This window comes from Dermochelys coriacea, chromosome 2 (assembly GCF_009764565.3).
Source record: "Dermochelys coriacea isolate rDerCor1 chromosome 2, rDerCor1.pri.v4, whole genome shotgun sequence".
NCBI lineage: Eukaryota > Metazoa > Chordata > Testudines > Dermochelyidae > Dermochelys > Dermochelys coriacea.
This window is the reverse complement of record NC_050069.1, coordinates 148,985,481-149,000,072: the sequence shown is the minus strand read 5'-3', so window position 1 is coordinate 149,000,072 and position 14,592 is coordinate 148,985,481. Positions and strand designations below refer to the sequence as shown.

The 14,592-nt window shown below is 47.2% G+C and overlaps 1 protein-coding gene across 4 annotated transcripts in view; it reads left to right on the top strand.

Moving 5' to 3' along the window:
• The first annotated feature begins 335 nt into the window (after positions 1–335).
• The window catches only part of LPCAT1 (lysophosphatidylcholine acyltransferase 1), a 175,611-nt gene continuing 161,354 nt past the window's right edge, over positions 336–14,592 (top strand). Inside the window, exon 1 of one of the 4 annotated variants that reach the window (XM_038389224.2) lies at positions 336–783. In XM_038389224.2, the coding sequence (XP_038245152.1) occupies positions 658–783 (126 nt within the window). In that variant the 5' untranslated portion in view covers positions 336–657. Of the gene's footprint in view, positions 784–805; positions 1,174–1,277; positions 1,620–14,592 lie in introns of those variants that run through there. The other 3 variants (XM_043508502.1, XM_038389225.2, XM_043508503.1) reach the window with 3 other exon arrangements.

The window sequence follows — 14,592 nt, the reverse complement described above, 5'->3', positions numbered from 1 at the left end:
GGTGTGGCTAAAGTTTTGTTTTGGGGTGGGGTGGCTGTCTTGCAGTGCAGTTAGGGTTTTGTTCTGAGGTCACGGAGGGCTGTTCCAGGGGTGGGTTTGGGTTTTGTTTCCCAGGAGTTGGTTGTGGGGTTTTTTCTGGGAGGGATTTGGGGGGCTGCTCTGGAGGAGTTGGGGGGGGGAACTGATGTGGGGTCGGGGTAGATCCAGGAGTTGCGGGAAGGCCGGTGCAGGCTGGGTCGGGGTGTTGCGGAGCGGAGGTGATGTGGGGGCGTGTTGGGTCCGAGAGCTGCGGGAGGGTCCGCGTGTTGCGGAGTCGGGGGGGCGGCTGACGCGGGCTGGGTGTTGCGGGGGGCGGGGCGGGGTCCGAGAGTTGCGGGGGGGGGGGGTCCCTCCTCCCGATTCCCGGCGGGTGTCCGGAGCTGCCTCCCCACGCGTAGAGAAGAGCTCAGCCGCAGCCTCCTTGGCGTCCAGGCGCATGCGCGGGTCCCCGGGAGGGCGGGGCAGGCGAGCGGCGGCGTTGGTCCGATCCGGGTCGCCCATCCTCCTGCTGCCGCTGCCGCCGCGATCCGGGCTGCGTAGCATCGGCCGCCGCGCCCCCCCCGCTCGGCCGCGCCCCCGCCAGGACCAGCCCGGTCGTCGCGCGCGCCCTACCCTGCGATGAGGCTGAGCAGCCGCGGCCGGGGATGCTGCGCGGCGGGCGGCAGAGAGCGCGGCCCGCCCCCGCCGCCGCCGCGGAGCCCCTTCGTGCACCAGCTGCGCCCCAGCGCCCTGCAGAAAGCCAAGGTGGGTGCCCGCTTCTCCCGCCGGCCTGTGCCTGTCTGGCCGCGCTGTTGCGGGGATCCCCGCTGCTGCTGCCCTGTGGGGCCCCGCCGGGTCACAGGGCGCATGGCCCGGCTGAGCCGCTGACGTGCTGCCCGCCCAAAGCGTTGCCGCCTTCCCCGCGGGACCCCGCCTGGCTCCCCAAAGCCCCTGCTGCTCGGCAAATCCTCTGCACTGCGCTGGCCCCAGTGCGAGCCCCCGGAGGGAAGACTTGCTGGAAACATCCAGGTTACGTGAACTGCACAATAAATGGACTAAGGGAGAAATTTGAAAACCAACCTAATTCACCAAATCTTTTCACAGGCGGAAAGGCTTGTGTGTGTGCAAGTTTATATTCGCAGGAGTTGTGTGCAAGTAAGAATTTTTTTAGACAACGCTTGTCAGCCGTGCCTTGGAGGTGCAAGTTTGAACGCAGTGAAATAAATACGTTTCACCGTCGTTTGGTTTTCATATTTGTGAGGGGCAATGTTATTGCCTACCATATTGCTCACAAATTTCCCCGAGTGCGTGGATTGAGTGTATGTATTCTTTTGCATGTAAAAAAACATCTGGAGACAAGAAAACAATGACGAGAAACAAATGTTCCCAAATTAAAAATGACCTTTTTCTAGATTGGGAGGGATTGTATGATTTGAGAAGGATAGGTGGGAGAATTGCCTTCCATAAGCTGTAGACTGTGGTGACACTTTGAATGTTTGCAAGTTCTTTCTTGGTTAAGCTTTTTTTTTTTTTTTTTTTTTTTTTTTTTTAAGGATATGGTGTTTATTTCACTAAAAAGCTGTGAGCCATCCATGCAGCAGGTGGGTCATTGCGACATGAAAGTGAATAGATCATGAAAATAGTGATTTTGTTTTGTTATTGTAACTACATGGTAACAAAATATCATCATTGGAAGTAATGAATTTGTTTGGTTGCTCCTAGCAGAATTTTGAAAGGAGTTATTATTAATTTCCCAAGAAATTATATATCCCTCTTTTATCCTCCCGGGTGCAAGTATAATGTTTTTTCAAATGGGAAGTCAAGAATTGAGTAGTAAGTAAATGCCAGAACTAAGGTAGCCTATGCAACTTTAATTCAGTGGCCTTGTGAGCATACATCTTTTAATAATATGACTGCTTACTGTCTTTTTCCACTGGACCCCTGCCTCATTCAGTTCGTAAGACGGATGGTGCTCTCTGAATGAATAGCTATTCATTATTACTTTTTATCCTTGTCATTCAGTTTGTGGCTTCAGGCTTTGTTAATGATCTGCTGTTCAAACTCTACACTAAATTAATTTCCTTATGGCCTTTTCTTCCTACAGCATTCGTCACTAACATCTGAGTTTTCACAAACATTAGTAAACTAATCTTCACAATATCCCTGTCAGGTAAGCTGTTGTTTTTAAAGCTGGGCTGAAAAAGGGAATCCCTTTCTGTGAAAAATCTTGCATTTTTTTTTAAAAAAAAATGCATTTGAATAATGCTGAACATGTGAACTATTTTCACAGAAAGGGATTTAAAGCAAAATTTTGATTAGGGAGAGCGGAACCAGAGTTTTCTGGCTGCCTCTCCCCCCAGGCTGTTGCCAGTTTCCCTTTGTTAAATTGAGAAGAGCCTTCCACTGGGCTGCTGAAGAGGCAGAGCACTTCAGCACTTTGACTCCCCACCTCCTTAGGCCTGGGGAAAGAGAGGCAGGCCACCTGGTTTCTTTTCCTCTCCCAAAGCTGGAGAGGAGGTGGGGAGGCAAGGCAAGGCAGAGTGCTCTGGTGTTCTGCCCCTCTCTTTCTCCCAGAGCTAGCCCTTCTGGAAATCTTTTGTCCGTTTCACTGAAAGAAAGAGAAATTGACAACAGCAATTCAGGCAGGGAGCCATCATTTCTGTTTTCCCAATGGAAAATTGAAATAGGTTGGCAAAACTGAAATTTGTCTCAAAGAAAATTTTGGTTTTGAAAAAGGGCATTTTTTGGTCAGAAAAGCATTTTGACAAAAAACTTTCAAGGAGCTCTAGGTGTTTTTCCAAATTTAAAGATGGGAGTCTTCGCCAAGATCACTTTTGGGTGCACAAGCTGACATGCCTTGGGCTTGATTTTTTTCATAGTAGTTGGGGGTTTTTTAAATAGCATTTTATATGTTCAAAATACAGCTCACAGGTATCTCAGTGGTAGATGTGAGTGCTCAGCCCTTTTGCAAATGAGGCCCCAAGATGTCCCAAGTTAAACAATCATCAGATGATGCCACCTGTGGAAAAGCTTTTGGCTTAAGCGACTTTCTCAGCTTGACATAGGAACTGTGAGGCACTGACAAGGACAGATTTCAATTTAGGGTGGATTCAGATTTTTAACCAACTTTTTCTTTCTTAAACCTCTGGCCTCATTCTCTACCTTCTTATGGCTTGTGGGTGGGATGTCCTGTTCCTGATGGTGGTGGTGTTGCATGGCTTCTGCTTAGCTGTTGCAGGGAGGGAGAGGAAGTAGTGTGGAGCTCTCTCTCTCTCCACCCCATCCACTCCCCAACTGTTTCTGCTGACTGACCACATGCCTCCAGCTGCCTGGAGCTGTAGCAGCATAACTTCCTGCTTCCTTGCAAAATGCATGTGGGTACATGTGCTCCCCCGTGAACTTTCCACCCCTTTCTTCTCTTAGCTTACACTGGGTTGGTGGGCCTCCTTCTGCCTGACTACCAGCCTCCACTCCCCACTTTGTGTTTCGCTGTTCTCACCCATTTTGCATGGGTCCCCCTTCCCAACCTTGTGATTTGCTGCTCCCACCTGTCTGTCTCAGGGAGATCTGTCCCCTTTGCAGCTCTCTGCTCCCGCCTGTCTGTCTCATGTGGGTCCCCCCCACCTTTGCAGTTTGCTGCTTCCGTGGGTCCCCTGCCTCTTTGTGGTTCAGTGCTCCCATCTGTCTGTTTCGCGTGGGTCCCCCCCACCCACCCTTTGGTTCGCTGCTCCTGCCAATCTTGTGTGGTGCCTCTTGTGATCGCCTTTCTCCCACTGTTTGTTGCTCATTGCCTTTTCTAGCCCACTTTTCCTGTGTATTTGTGCATGCCTGTGCTTGTTTCTCCCTTCCCCATCCGCTGTGCTTTTCTGCTTATATATGCTCCTTCACTCCGAGTGCAGCCGGAGTTGATCATCTTTCCCCACATAATGTTTACTGTATTCCCTATTCCCTATCATTTGTTTGATTAACTTTGCATTCATGCCTTCCTTACGCTTATGCAGGCTAGTGGGGAGGAGTGGTTAGCCTCTTCCGCTCCCCGCCTCCAGTGGCTGTTCCCTTACCCGAACTTGATGGCGGACCTGGAAACAGCCTTGGGCGAGGCTTCTGCTCCAGCAGCTTTGTTGGGGAGGGAAGGGAGGTGCTGCGGGAGAATCCCTGGCCACTGTCATCACTCCACTTTGGCTCTCTGCGCCATCTGCCCACCAGGTCTACTACCAACACCTTTTCCGGTGTCGTCGTCATCTCCACCAGGAAGGCTGCGGAAAGCACAGACAGGGACTCCACTGTCAAAACTGCGACCACCTGTGGAGCCCCCTCAGTTAGCAAGAAGGACTATGACAGAATAAAAGGGAAGAGCCTGCCCAGAAGGCTCCTTCTGCAGCGGTAGTTTCTACTACTGCTGCTCTGCTGTCAGCTGAGGCTCCCCCTCCACTCTTCTGTCCTTTCCACCGGCTCTGGGGGTGCTCCCAGAGCTCCGGGGTCCTAATCCAGTAACCATAACACCTACTACCAAGGCTGCAGGCACCGAGTCCATTGTGATGCCTATGCCTGGTGTTGTGGAGGAGCCCCCGACTCTGTCCCTCTAATTCCTGTGATTGATGGTGCTGCCCTCAGCAGTATGGCCGCTGTGGACCCCAAGCTCATTCCTGATCCTTCCCCTTTATGGCACTCCAGGGTGCAATCCAGACCAAGGAGGGGCTGTGTCACCCTTGCTCTGCAAACTGGGGCACCTCACAATTCTTTGCTGCTGTAGCTCCCAACCTTGCAGGTAACACCCTGAGTGTCTGTGTGTAGCTGCATCCTGCCAGCCACACATCAGTTACACACTGGCTTCCACCAGTCTTGGTTATTAGTTGTGGAATGACCCCAACCCATTCCCAGATTTCCCCCCAAAACATGTATTCTGCACTGTCCAGCCCTCTCCTGGAACTTTAGTCCGTTGCATCTCTAAGGAATCAATATACAATAGTCTGCTACTTTTAAATGATGTTCCCAGACAACTCACAACACTGGATTAATTTTAATTAAAGAATAAAACAAGTTTATTTAACTACAAGAAGGTTTTGAGTTAGTACAAGTATAAGGCATTACATTCAGAAATGGCTACAAGAGAAGTAAAGATAAAACACTTCCTAGTAGTAAATTAACAAACTAGACTTGGTTCAAAGTGAAGTCTCTTACCATGTTTTCCCAGTAACACTGCTGACGAAACTCTCAGGAGAGGGTCTTCTCCCAAAGTCCAACAGCTGTTTATTTTGTCATCCTAGATGAAAAGGAGAGACATGGACAGACAGAGATACCTTGGGGAGTTTTGCCCATTGCTTTTTTTGATTGTCACCCTTTGAAATGTATTTTCCTGAGGGTTATCCCTAGATAAAGGTCATTCCTGCTGTGAGGTTGGAGTCAAGGAGTCTGATGGTGAAAGAGGTTCCATGCAGCTGTTTGCTAAAATGCAGATATGTTTGTTCCTGCTCATGTCCTTACCAAAGAATTGCCATTTGATGGTATACCCTGAGTTTTTGCAGCTGCCAATTACTCTATACCTTTTGGTGTGTGGGTACTCTGTGATCATTCCGCAGGAGACTGTTGCCAATCCAGCTACTGAAGCCAGAAGTGGGGACAGGCTGTACACTCATCAAATTTTCAGGTGTCCTGGACAACTTTGTTCTCCCTAGACCAATGGCCTGAGGTGCTGGGGGTTGCTGATGTGCTAGGTCACCTGCTGCATCTCTGGATCTGGGTGGGAGGGGATCAACCTCATTTACTCTGGTACTAGGCCTGAACTGGGTGTGATTCTATTAGCAGGCGTCCACCATCAGCATCTTGGATCCTTGCAAATGTCTGGTCCTAGGTGGGGAATTTAACTCCACCCTGAACATGCTGGACCGTGTTGGGAGATAGAAGTGCCAGACCACTGTGGATATTCTCATGAAGATAATTGACCATTACTTCCGGTCCACCCATCCAGACAACTCCACCAATTTGGCTGGGTGGAGGAGTCTCTATTATGCCATTTGCAACAAGGCCACACCTACGTCTCCTAACATCTTGTGGGGCCACTTCTCCAGCATCAGCAAGGCCCTTTTCTTGGACCACCACCTGGTGGTTGTGACAGTCTCTTTGACTCCTGAGCAGCCAGGGCAGCCAACTGGCATTTCAACAACAGCCTGCTGGAAGCCATGGCTTTCATGGCAACCTTCTGAGAATTCTGGCTGGCCTTGTGGGAGCAGAGGCACATCTTTCCCTAGATACAGAAGTGGTGGGATGTGGGGAAGGTAGGTGCCTGGCTCTTCTGCCACAACTATGCCCAGGGAGCCATTTGGAGGAGTGGTTTTGTGATAGAGTATTTGGAACGGGAGGTTTTGGAGTTGGAGAGGCACCTGGCTGCTTGCCCTGGGGATCCATCTGTCTGCAGAGTGTGTCGGGAGAAGCAGGGTGGGCTCTAGGCTCTAAATGACCAGGGGCCAAAGGTACTTTTGTTCAGTTTTGTATCCAGATCCTTCAGGAGATGGATTCTGATTCCCACTTTTTCTATACCCTGGAGAGTAAGAGCAGTGCCAAAAATCACATTTCATGGCAGGGGTTGGCACAGTAGTGATGTGTGAAAGGTTGAGCACTTTCTATGCTAACTTCTCCCCACATCTGACTGATATTGTTGCTTACAGAGTCGTGTGGGGTAAAATCCGTATGGTCAGTGTAGGTGACAGGGACTGGTTGGAACTTTCTCTCACTTTTGGAAACCCTTTGTCTGATGCCCACCAATAAATCTCTGGGTGTTGGTAGGCTGAGGGTGGAGTTCTGCCACATATGCTGGGATATGTTGTCTTGGACCTGTCCTGTTCACCCTGCTGCCAAAGAAGGGAGACCTTGATGACCTGAGGAATTGGCATTTGATACTGCTACTAAGCACAGATTACAAGATCACATTGAAGGCTGTGTCACTAAGGGTGAAGTCCGTGTGGGTGGACATGGTCCACTCCAACCAGACCTATGCTTTTCTGGGCCAGATCATCTTCAGTCATCTCTATCTAGTCCAGGACCACCTTCATGTGGTGTGTAGGGATGGTGTCACTTGCCCACCTCTCCTTTGATCAGAAGATGGAGTTTGACATGGTGGATCAGGGTATCTCTTGGACATTCTCCAGGTATTCAGATTCCTCCAAGTGATATATACTTCTGAGGAGTGTTTGATAAAGCTCAGCTGGACCCTGACCGAGCCTGACATCTTCAGTCAAGAAGTGCTTTCAGACTGCCTGCTATGCGACCAACTGTATGCCAATACCATTGAGCCCTTCCTTCGTTTTCTCTGCCACTTTCTTTTGGTGGTCATTTTTCTGCCAATAATCCCTTCCTACTGTGGAAAATTGTCTGCCCGTCTGTGGAAATGGACGGGGCTACTCCAGTATCTTTCCCTTTGTTGGAGGGTGGTCCTGTCCATGCGCTGCTCCTAGTTCAGAATTGGCAGCCTTCCCCCAGGGACCCTAGCCAGCTCCAGAGTATGATCCTGGAGTTCTGTCTGGGGAACCATTGGAGGTTTGTGGGTGTCTTGAGCCTTCCTCTAGGGGAGGATGCGCAGGCCATGATTTGGATCTACAGCCAGGTCCACACTTTCTGCTCAGAGATTCCACTCAGAGTTTCTTTTATGGTGCATGGAGTGTGCTGGCACATGCCTTCCTCTACCACCTCTGAGGGCTCCAAAGTCACTCCCAGCTCTTTAATCTCCCCCTGAGAGGTCTCCCTCGAGACCTCAGAGTTGCTAGTCTTTTCTCAGGACCTGGAAACTATTTTCAGTGAACAGGTCTGTAGTGGCCACTGACAGGGAAGACTACCTCACAGACCCCCTGTTACAAAACACACACTTTTTTGCATGTAGATGGTGCAGTCCCCCTTGGTGCACTGAAAGATGGTTCTGGCTGGCGTCTCCAGAATCGGAGACTAGGACTATGGTCGGAGGGACTGGGTGAACCTTGTGGCACTTGGCCAGTGCATCGGGTTACCCATCTCTTCTGTACCCTGTGGTGTTCCAGGAGGTGAGAGTAGCCTTGTCCCCTGCCTCTTTCGCTTATCTTGAGTAGGTCCTGCAAGAAGGCATTCCCCACCCATCCCCCACTTTTGATGCTCCAGAGCTCGTCATTGGGTGTTGCCCTATGAGCCCCTCTTTCGCTCCGCTGAATGCCTTTGATGCACTACTTGAGCAAACTGAAATGACATCCAGCTGGTCTTTCACTGAACCATACCCCAGGAACATCTCTATGCGTTTGTACTCCATACCAAGTGATGGGACCTGCTGCCACCTGCGGAGGGCAGAGGGCCAGTCTGTACTCCACTGTAGTCCTACAGTGCTCTATGGAGTCATGAGCTCGGATGCATGGCTGACATGGTTCATGAAGTCTTCTGACAGTTGTCCATTTTGCAGCGAGAAGGAGAACCTGGTTTTGACAATCAGGGTCCAGACACCCCGGGGGAAAACGGGGGGTCTCAGCCGCTAAAAATAAGCAATTGAGCCAATTGGTTGTAGACAAAATTGTGTATTAAATTATGTTGAGTTAAGTTTATTTGTGAAAGCTTGTAATGCTGTAAACTTGATGGTCATTACGAGATATGTATACAGGTTGTAGTTATGAGTGCGTGCATGCATGTATATGTGTGGAGAAAATTGTAACTATAGTGAAACTACAGTATCACCTCACAGCAGTGTTGTGAGGCAGTCAGGCAGCGAGGGCACCTCCCAGACTAAGTGTTTACACAAAACAGGCTCCAAGCACCTAGCATTGTGCAGCCAGAAAGAGAAAATGCTAAGCCATTAAAGTTAATTGGAAAACATTGGAACAACTTGAAACTGAAAAGAACCCCTCAGCCTGGGAAACCTGCCCAGCTCTGTGTAACCATGAATTACCATAGTGTGAGGAAAAGGGAAGGGGGGGGGAAAAAACCACCCTGCAAACCCTATTAAAAGAGAAGGCATTTGATGGGAAGGCTATCTGGAAACTGAGCGCCAACATCTAAGCTAGGTGATGTCAATGAAATACTGGATCCCCTCCTCTGCTGTCGGGGAATGGCTTACTGGCACTTTTGCTGCACAATGAGGTAGTGCCCTCCATGTGGCATGATTTGATACAAAAACAGAATGGCATCATCCATGGAGCTGCATGGAGGATGCCACCTTATAGAGAAAAACAGCATCCTCCTCACAATGTGACCTCGCAGGCTCCATATGTGCTTGGCCGCTCTGGCAGGGGTTGAATACCTGCATGTCAAATATTAGGATTGCACCACTGATCCCCTCTAGGTTAGAGGGCACCCTGGGAAACTTCAGAGACAATAGGTAACTTGTATTAGAAACAGGAACTTAGGTAATATGTAAAGCATGAGATTGCACCTTTGTTTATTTTCTGTATAATTTGTATGTGTTTGTTTTTCCTTACCATTTCATCTTTGATTCTGTGATTTTTCTATTAAATAAACTTTTTGTTTACTTTTAACTCAAGCTGGTCTCTGTTGCGCAAACTTGTGGAGTGTGTGTGCATGCCAAAGTGAACTGATAGTTGAGGGCAGGTTTCACACCTTTTGAGGATGATGAACCAAAGGGAAAAAGTCTGAGTATCTGGTAGTTAAGAATGCAGAGACAGGTTTGGGGGGGGGGGAATATTCGGGACCAGAAGGGGTAGTTGAGGTCACCCTGAAAGAAGTAACTATGGTGGTAGTCCCACCCTGGCTTCCATTATGCTTGTAGGCTGGCTACTGGTGTGAGAATGGTGAACCACAGCAGCTTAGCATTAAGACATCCAATGTTAGAAGGCAGGTGGTAGCAGAACCCCCTGTTCTGGGTGATCCCCAAAATATTATAGTGGCATAGTTGTTACAGGGCTTGCACCACAATGTCATTGAATGGAGGTTTGCACATGAAACACTTGTAGTAATAGACCCTAATGGATCCTAAAGTAAGGAAGCAAAGTACAAGCTTACAGTTTATTTCATAGAATATCAGGGTTGGAAGAGACCTCAGGAGGTCATCTAGTCCAATCCCCTGCTTAGAGAAGGACCAACACCAACTAAATCATCCAAGCCAAGGTTTTGTCAAGCCGGGCCTTAAAAACCTTTAAGGATGGAGATTCCAACACCAACTCCATTAACACCATGGAGATTCCAACACCTAGTAACCCATTCCAGTGCGTGACCAACCTCCTAGTGAAATAGTGTTTCCTAATATCGAACCTAGATCTCCCCCACTGCAACTTGAGACCATTGTTTCTTGTTCTGTCATCTTCCACCACTGAGAAAAACCTAGCTCCATCCTCTTTGGAACCCGTCTTCAGGTAGTTGAAGGTTGCTATCAAATCCCCCCTCACTCTTCTCTTCTGCAGACTAAATAAGCCCAGTTCCCTCAAACTCTCCTTGTAAGAAATGTGCCCCAGCCCCCTAATAATTTTTGTTGCCCTCTGCTGGACTCTCTCCAATTTGTCCACATCCCTTCTGTAGTGGGGGGACCAAAACTGGATGCAATACTCCAGGTGTGGCCTCACCAGTGCCGAATAAAGGGGAATAATTACTTCCCTCGATCTGCTGACAATACTAATACAGCCCAATATGCCGTTGGCCTTCTTGGCAACGGGGGCACACTGCTGACTCAGATCCAGCTTCTCGTCCACTGTAATCCCCAGGTCCTTTTCTGCAGAACTGCTGCTTAGCCAGTCAGTCCCCAGCCTGCAACAGTGCATGGGATTCTTCCTTCCTAAGTGCAGGACTCTGCACTTATCCTAGTTGAACCTTATCAGATTTCTTTTGGCCTAATCCTCCAATTTCTCTAGGTCACTCTGGACCATATCCCTATGCTGCAGCGTATCTACCTCTGCCCGTGCTCTCCTTCCCCCCGCTTAGTGTCATCTGCAAACTTGTTGAGGGTGCAATTAATCCCTTCATCCAGATCATTGATCAAGATGTTGAACAAAACCGGCCCCAGGACCAACCCCTGGTGCACTCTGCTTGATATTGGCTGGCAACTAGACTTCGAGCCATTGATCGCTACCCGTTGAGCCCGAAAATCGAGCCAGCTTTCTATCCACCTTATAGTCCATTCATCCAATCCATACTTTTTTAATTTGCTGGCAAGAGTATTGTGGGAGACTGTATCAAAAGCTTTGCTAAAGTCAAACTGTATCACCTCCACTGCTTTCCCCATATCTACAGAGCCAGTTATCTCATCATAGAAGGCAATCAGGTTGGACAGGGATGACTTTCCCTTGGTGAATCCATGTTGACTGTTCCTGATCAACTTCTTCTTCTCGAAGGGCTTCAAAATGGATTCCTTGAGGACCTGCTCTTTTTATTTATTTTGCATTAAGGGAAATAGAACAAGGAAAGGGGAAAATGAGTGAGTTACAGTCATTGGACGTTACACTGGCACACACTTCTGTAGAGTACGTTAAGCTGCAACACCTCTTCTGACTTCTCCAGAACCTTCTGCTGAGGTTCTAGCTGAATTTTTTCCCCTCACCTTCTTGTATGTGTACACACCATCCATGACTCCATACAGTCATGAGACCTCCTTGTTCTCAACTTCCTGGCACTGGCCAATATGACCATCAACCAGACCAGGAGAGGGAAACTTCATGGAGGGGTTGGGAGGGTTCTGCAACTTTGGGCCCTATTTTCGATCCATTGTCACTTTGTGTCTTGGGCAGAGTTTCTCTTGGCAGTGTCCACTGGCTGCTTGAACTCCTTTTAGGAGCTGTGGGCACTGTCCAGGGTTTTCTGCTTAGAATGCCACTCTGGATCCCTTGTTTTGGCCCTTTTGACTTCGATTCCTGTTCCTGGTTTCTTAGTTTTTTGTCCCTAAAACTCAACTGTGGCCTTGTCTTTGTGGTTCCCTCCTTCTCCCACCTCAGTTGAGGGAGTGGCCTTTAGTTTTTGGCAGGCCTAGGCCCACCCATCCTAGTATTCACTTTCCAGTTTTCACAACAAGTGAAGCAAACGTTTGGCAGACAATAGCTTCTTTCTCTATACTCATGCCGAGTGCCATCCATCCATCTTGTGCACTGAATGAGGCAGGGGTACTGTGAGGGGAAAAATAGTATGAACTCATTTAAAGACCGTATTAGAAGGCATACGGACATTTTGGGTACTTGACTTCACAACTGTAACACTCTTTTAATGTATTTTTTATATAATTTGATGTTTTAAAAAAGCAAACTGAAAACTGCAAATTCTATCAAGTGAAACTATTACTGACTCCTTCATGTATTATCAAGAGTGTTCGAACTTTTAAATCCATACCACAAACCTCTCCCACTTTAGCTAACAGAGTAAATGGTAAATGTATGGACCATCTACTACATGTAGATGAAACGCACATTTTGCCAGTGGGTTTTGGAGATATTTGCTGACAGCTGAGGACTTTCGAGTCAATAATACTGGATTTAGTTCCAGGTTCTGTTGGGGAGTGTGCTCTAACCATTGCAGACCCCTTTGAATTCCTTGTGGAGAAAACAGGCACCTTTGTAATTTTGTCCAAATACATTTCTCTCTTACTACTTGTCTGCTGTTTTTAAGGCAGTTTTCTGCACAATACATAGCAAACGACTACAGACCTGTCAATCAGTATGTAGAGCAACTAAGAGGGGTAGCTGGTCCAAGGAAACAGGCATGTGTAATTCCATGGACAAGTTAGCGATAGAAAGGTGAGGGATTTGTCATTTGAGTAAAAATCTACAGAATCATAATTTCAGTGGCGTTACCTTCTGCAGTGTGCAGTGTACTTGCTGCCCCCAAACTCCTAGCTCCGAGCTCCAGGTTCTCCAGTTGCTGGAAATCTTCTAATTGGAAATAGGTTGTTTGGTATAATTTAAAAGCCCTTTCTTCTATTAACATAATGGTACCAAACTTGACAAATCTAGGACAATTATGTAGATATATATTCAAGAAAATATTTAAAAATCAACTTATTTTTATTTAAGCAATATGTTGCTTAAATAAAAACAAATCTTTGGTAATCCTAGGGAAGGTAGCTTTGACATGTAGGACTGAAAATATTTATTCATCAGTTGTTGCCATCATCATCATCTCAGTTTAGGACACCACTGTTCCTTGTCCATGCTACACTCGTACATCTCTGTACAAGGCAGATTGCTGGCCAAACATTTGCAAAGTGGTGAGAATCTGGTCTTGCAAATGAGCATTTGATTATCTGCATGATTGATTTGGGACACATGGTATTTCATAGATAACTGGTGTGATCCAAGACCAATCCATGCCTGATAGGCAAGGGTAGTTTTGAATGCTATTCCACTGCTTGATTATTTGCTCTCTTGTTAGCAGGTATAAATGCACCTCTTCACTGTGGCAATTTTTCTCCATTTGTGGTGTTCTTGGAAAATACCCACCAGCAGCTTTGCAAGGAGTGTAGTGTTTCTCTTCAAACAGTAAACTTGGCATATGAATGCCTGCAGTGCATTTCTGACCTCATCAGTGACTGTTTCAGCCATTCCGAGTACCTTCAAAGCAGGAGAGAGTCTTTGGAGATAGATTCAAATGCCTTTCAGTAAGATAATTTTGTCTTTCCAAACTGATGGCCTGGTCTAAATGGAAAAAATTGCACCTTTTTTTTTTTTTTTCCCTTCTGAGTCAGTTTAGTTAAACTAATATAATCCTCCTGTGTGGATACTCTTAAGATCATTTAAGAGTGACCATAAAATGGGCTCATACCAGTTTAACTAAAATGACATACCCAGTTTTAACTAAATGTTTTTCTATAAACCCAGGTTTCAGAGTAGCAGCCATGTTAGTCTGTATTTGCAAAAAGAAAAGGAGGACCTGTGGCACCTTAGAGGCTAACAAATTTATTTGAGCATAAGCTTTCGTGAGCTACAGCTCACTTCTTCGGATGCATTCAGTGGAAAATACACTGGGGATATGTATATACATAGAGAACATGAAACAATGGGTGTTACCATACACACTGTAATAAGAGAGTGATCACTTAAGGTGAGCTATTACCAGCAGGAGAGCGGGGGGCGGGGAGAGAGCCTTTTGTAATGATAATCAAGGTGGGCCATTTCTAGCAGTTGACAAGGACGTCTGAGGAACAGTGGGGGGTCGAGGGTGGGAATAAACATGGGGAAATAGTTTTACTTTGTGTAATGACCCATCCACTCCCAGTCTCTATTCAAGCCCAAGTTAATTGTATCCCGTTTGCCAATGAATTCCAATTCAGCAGTGTCTCGTTGGAGTCTGTTTCTGAAGTTTTTTTGTTGAAGAATTGCAACTTTTAAGTCTAACAAAAATGCATCCGATGAAGTGAGCTGTAGCTCACGAAAGCTTATGCTCTAATAAATTTGTTAGTCTCTAAGGTGCCACAAGTACTCCTTTTCTTTTTGCGAATAGAGACTAACACGGCTGCTACTCTGAAACTTTTAAGTCTGTAATCGAGTGACCAAAGAGATTGAAGTGTTCTCCAACTGGTTTTTGAATGTTATAATTCTTGACGTCTGATTTGTGTCCATTTATTCTTTTATGTAGAGACTGTCCAGTCTGACCAATGTACATGGCAGAGGGGCATTGCTGGCACATGATGGCATA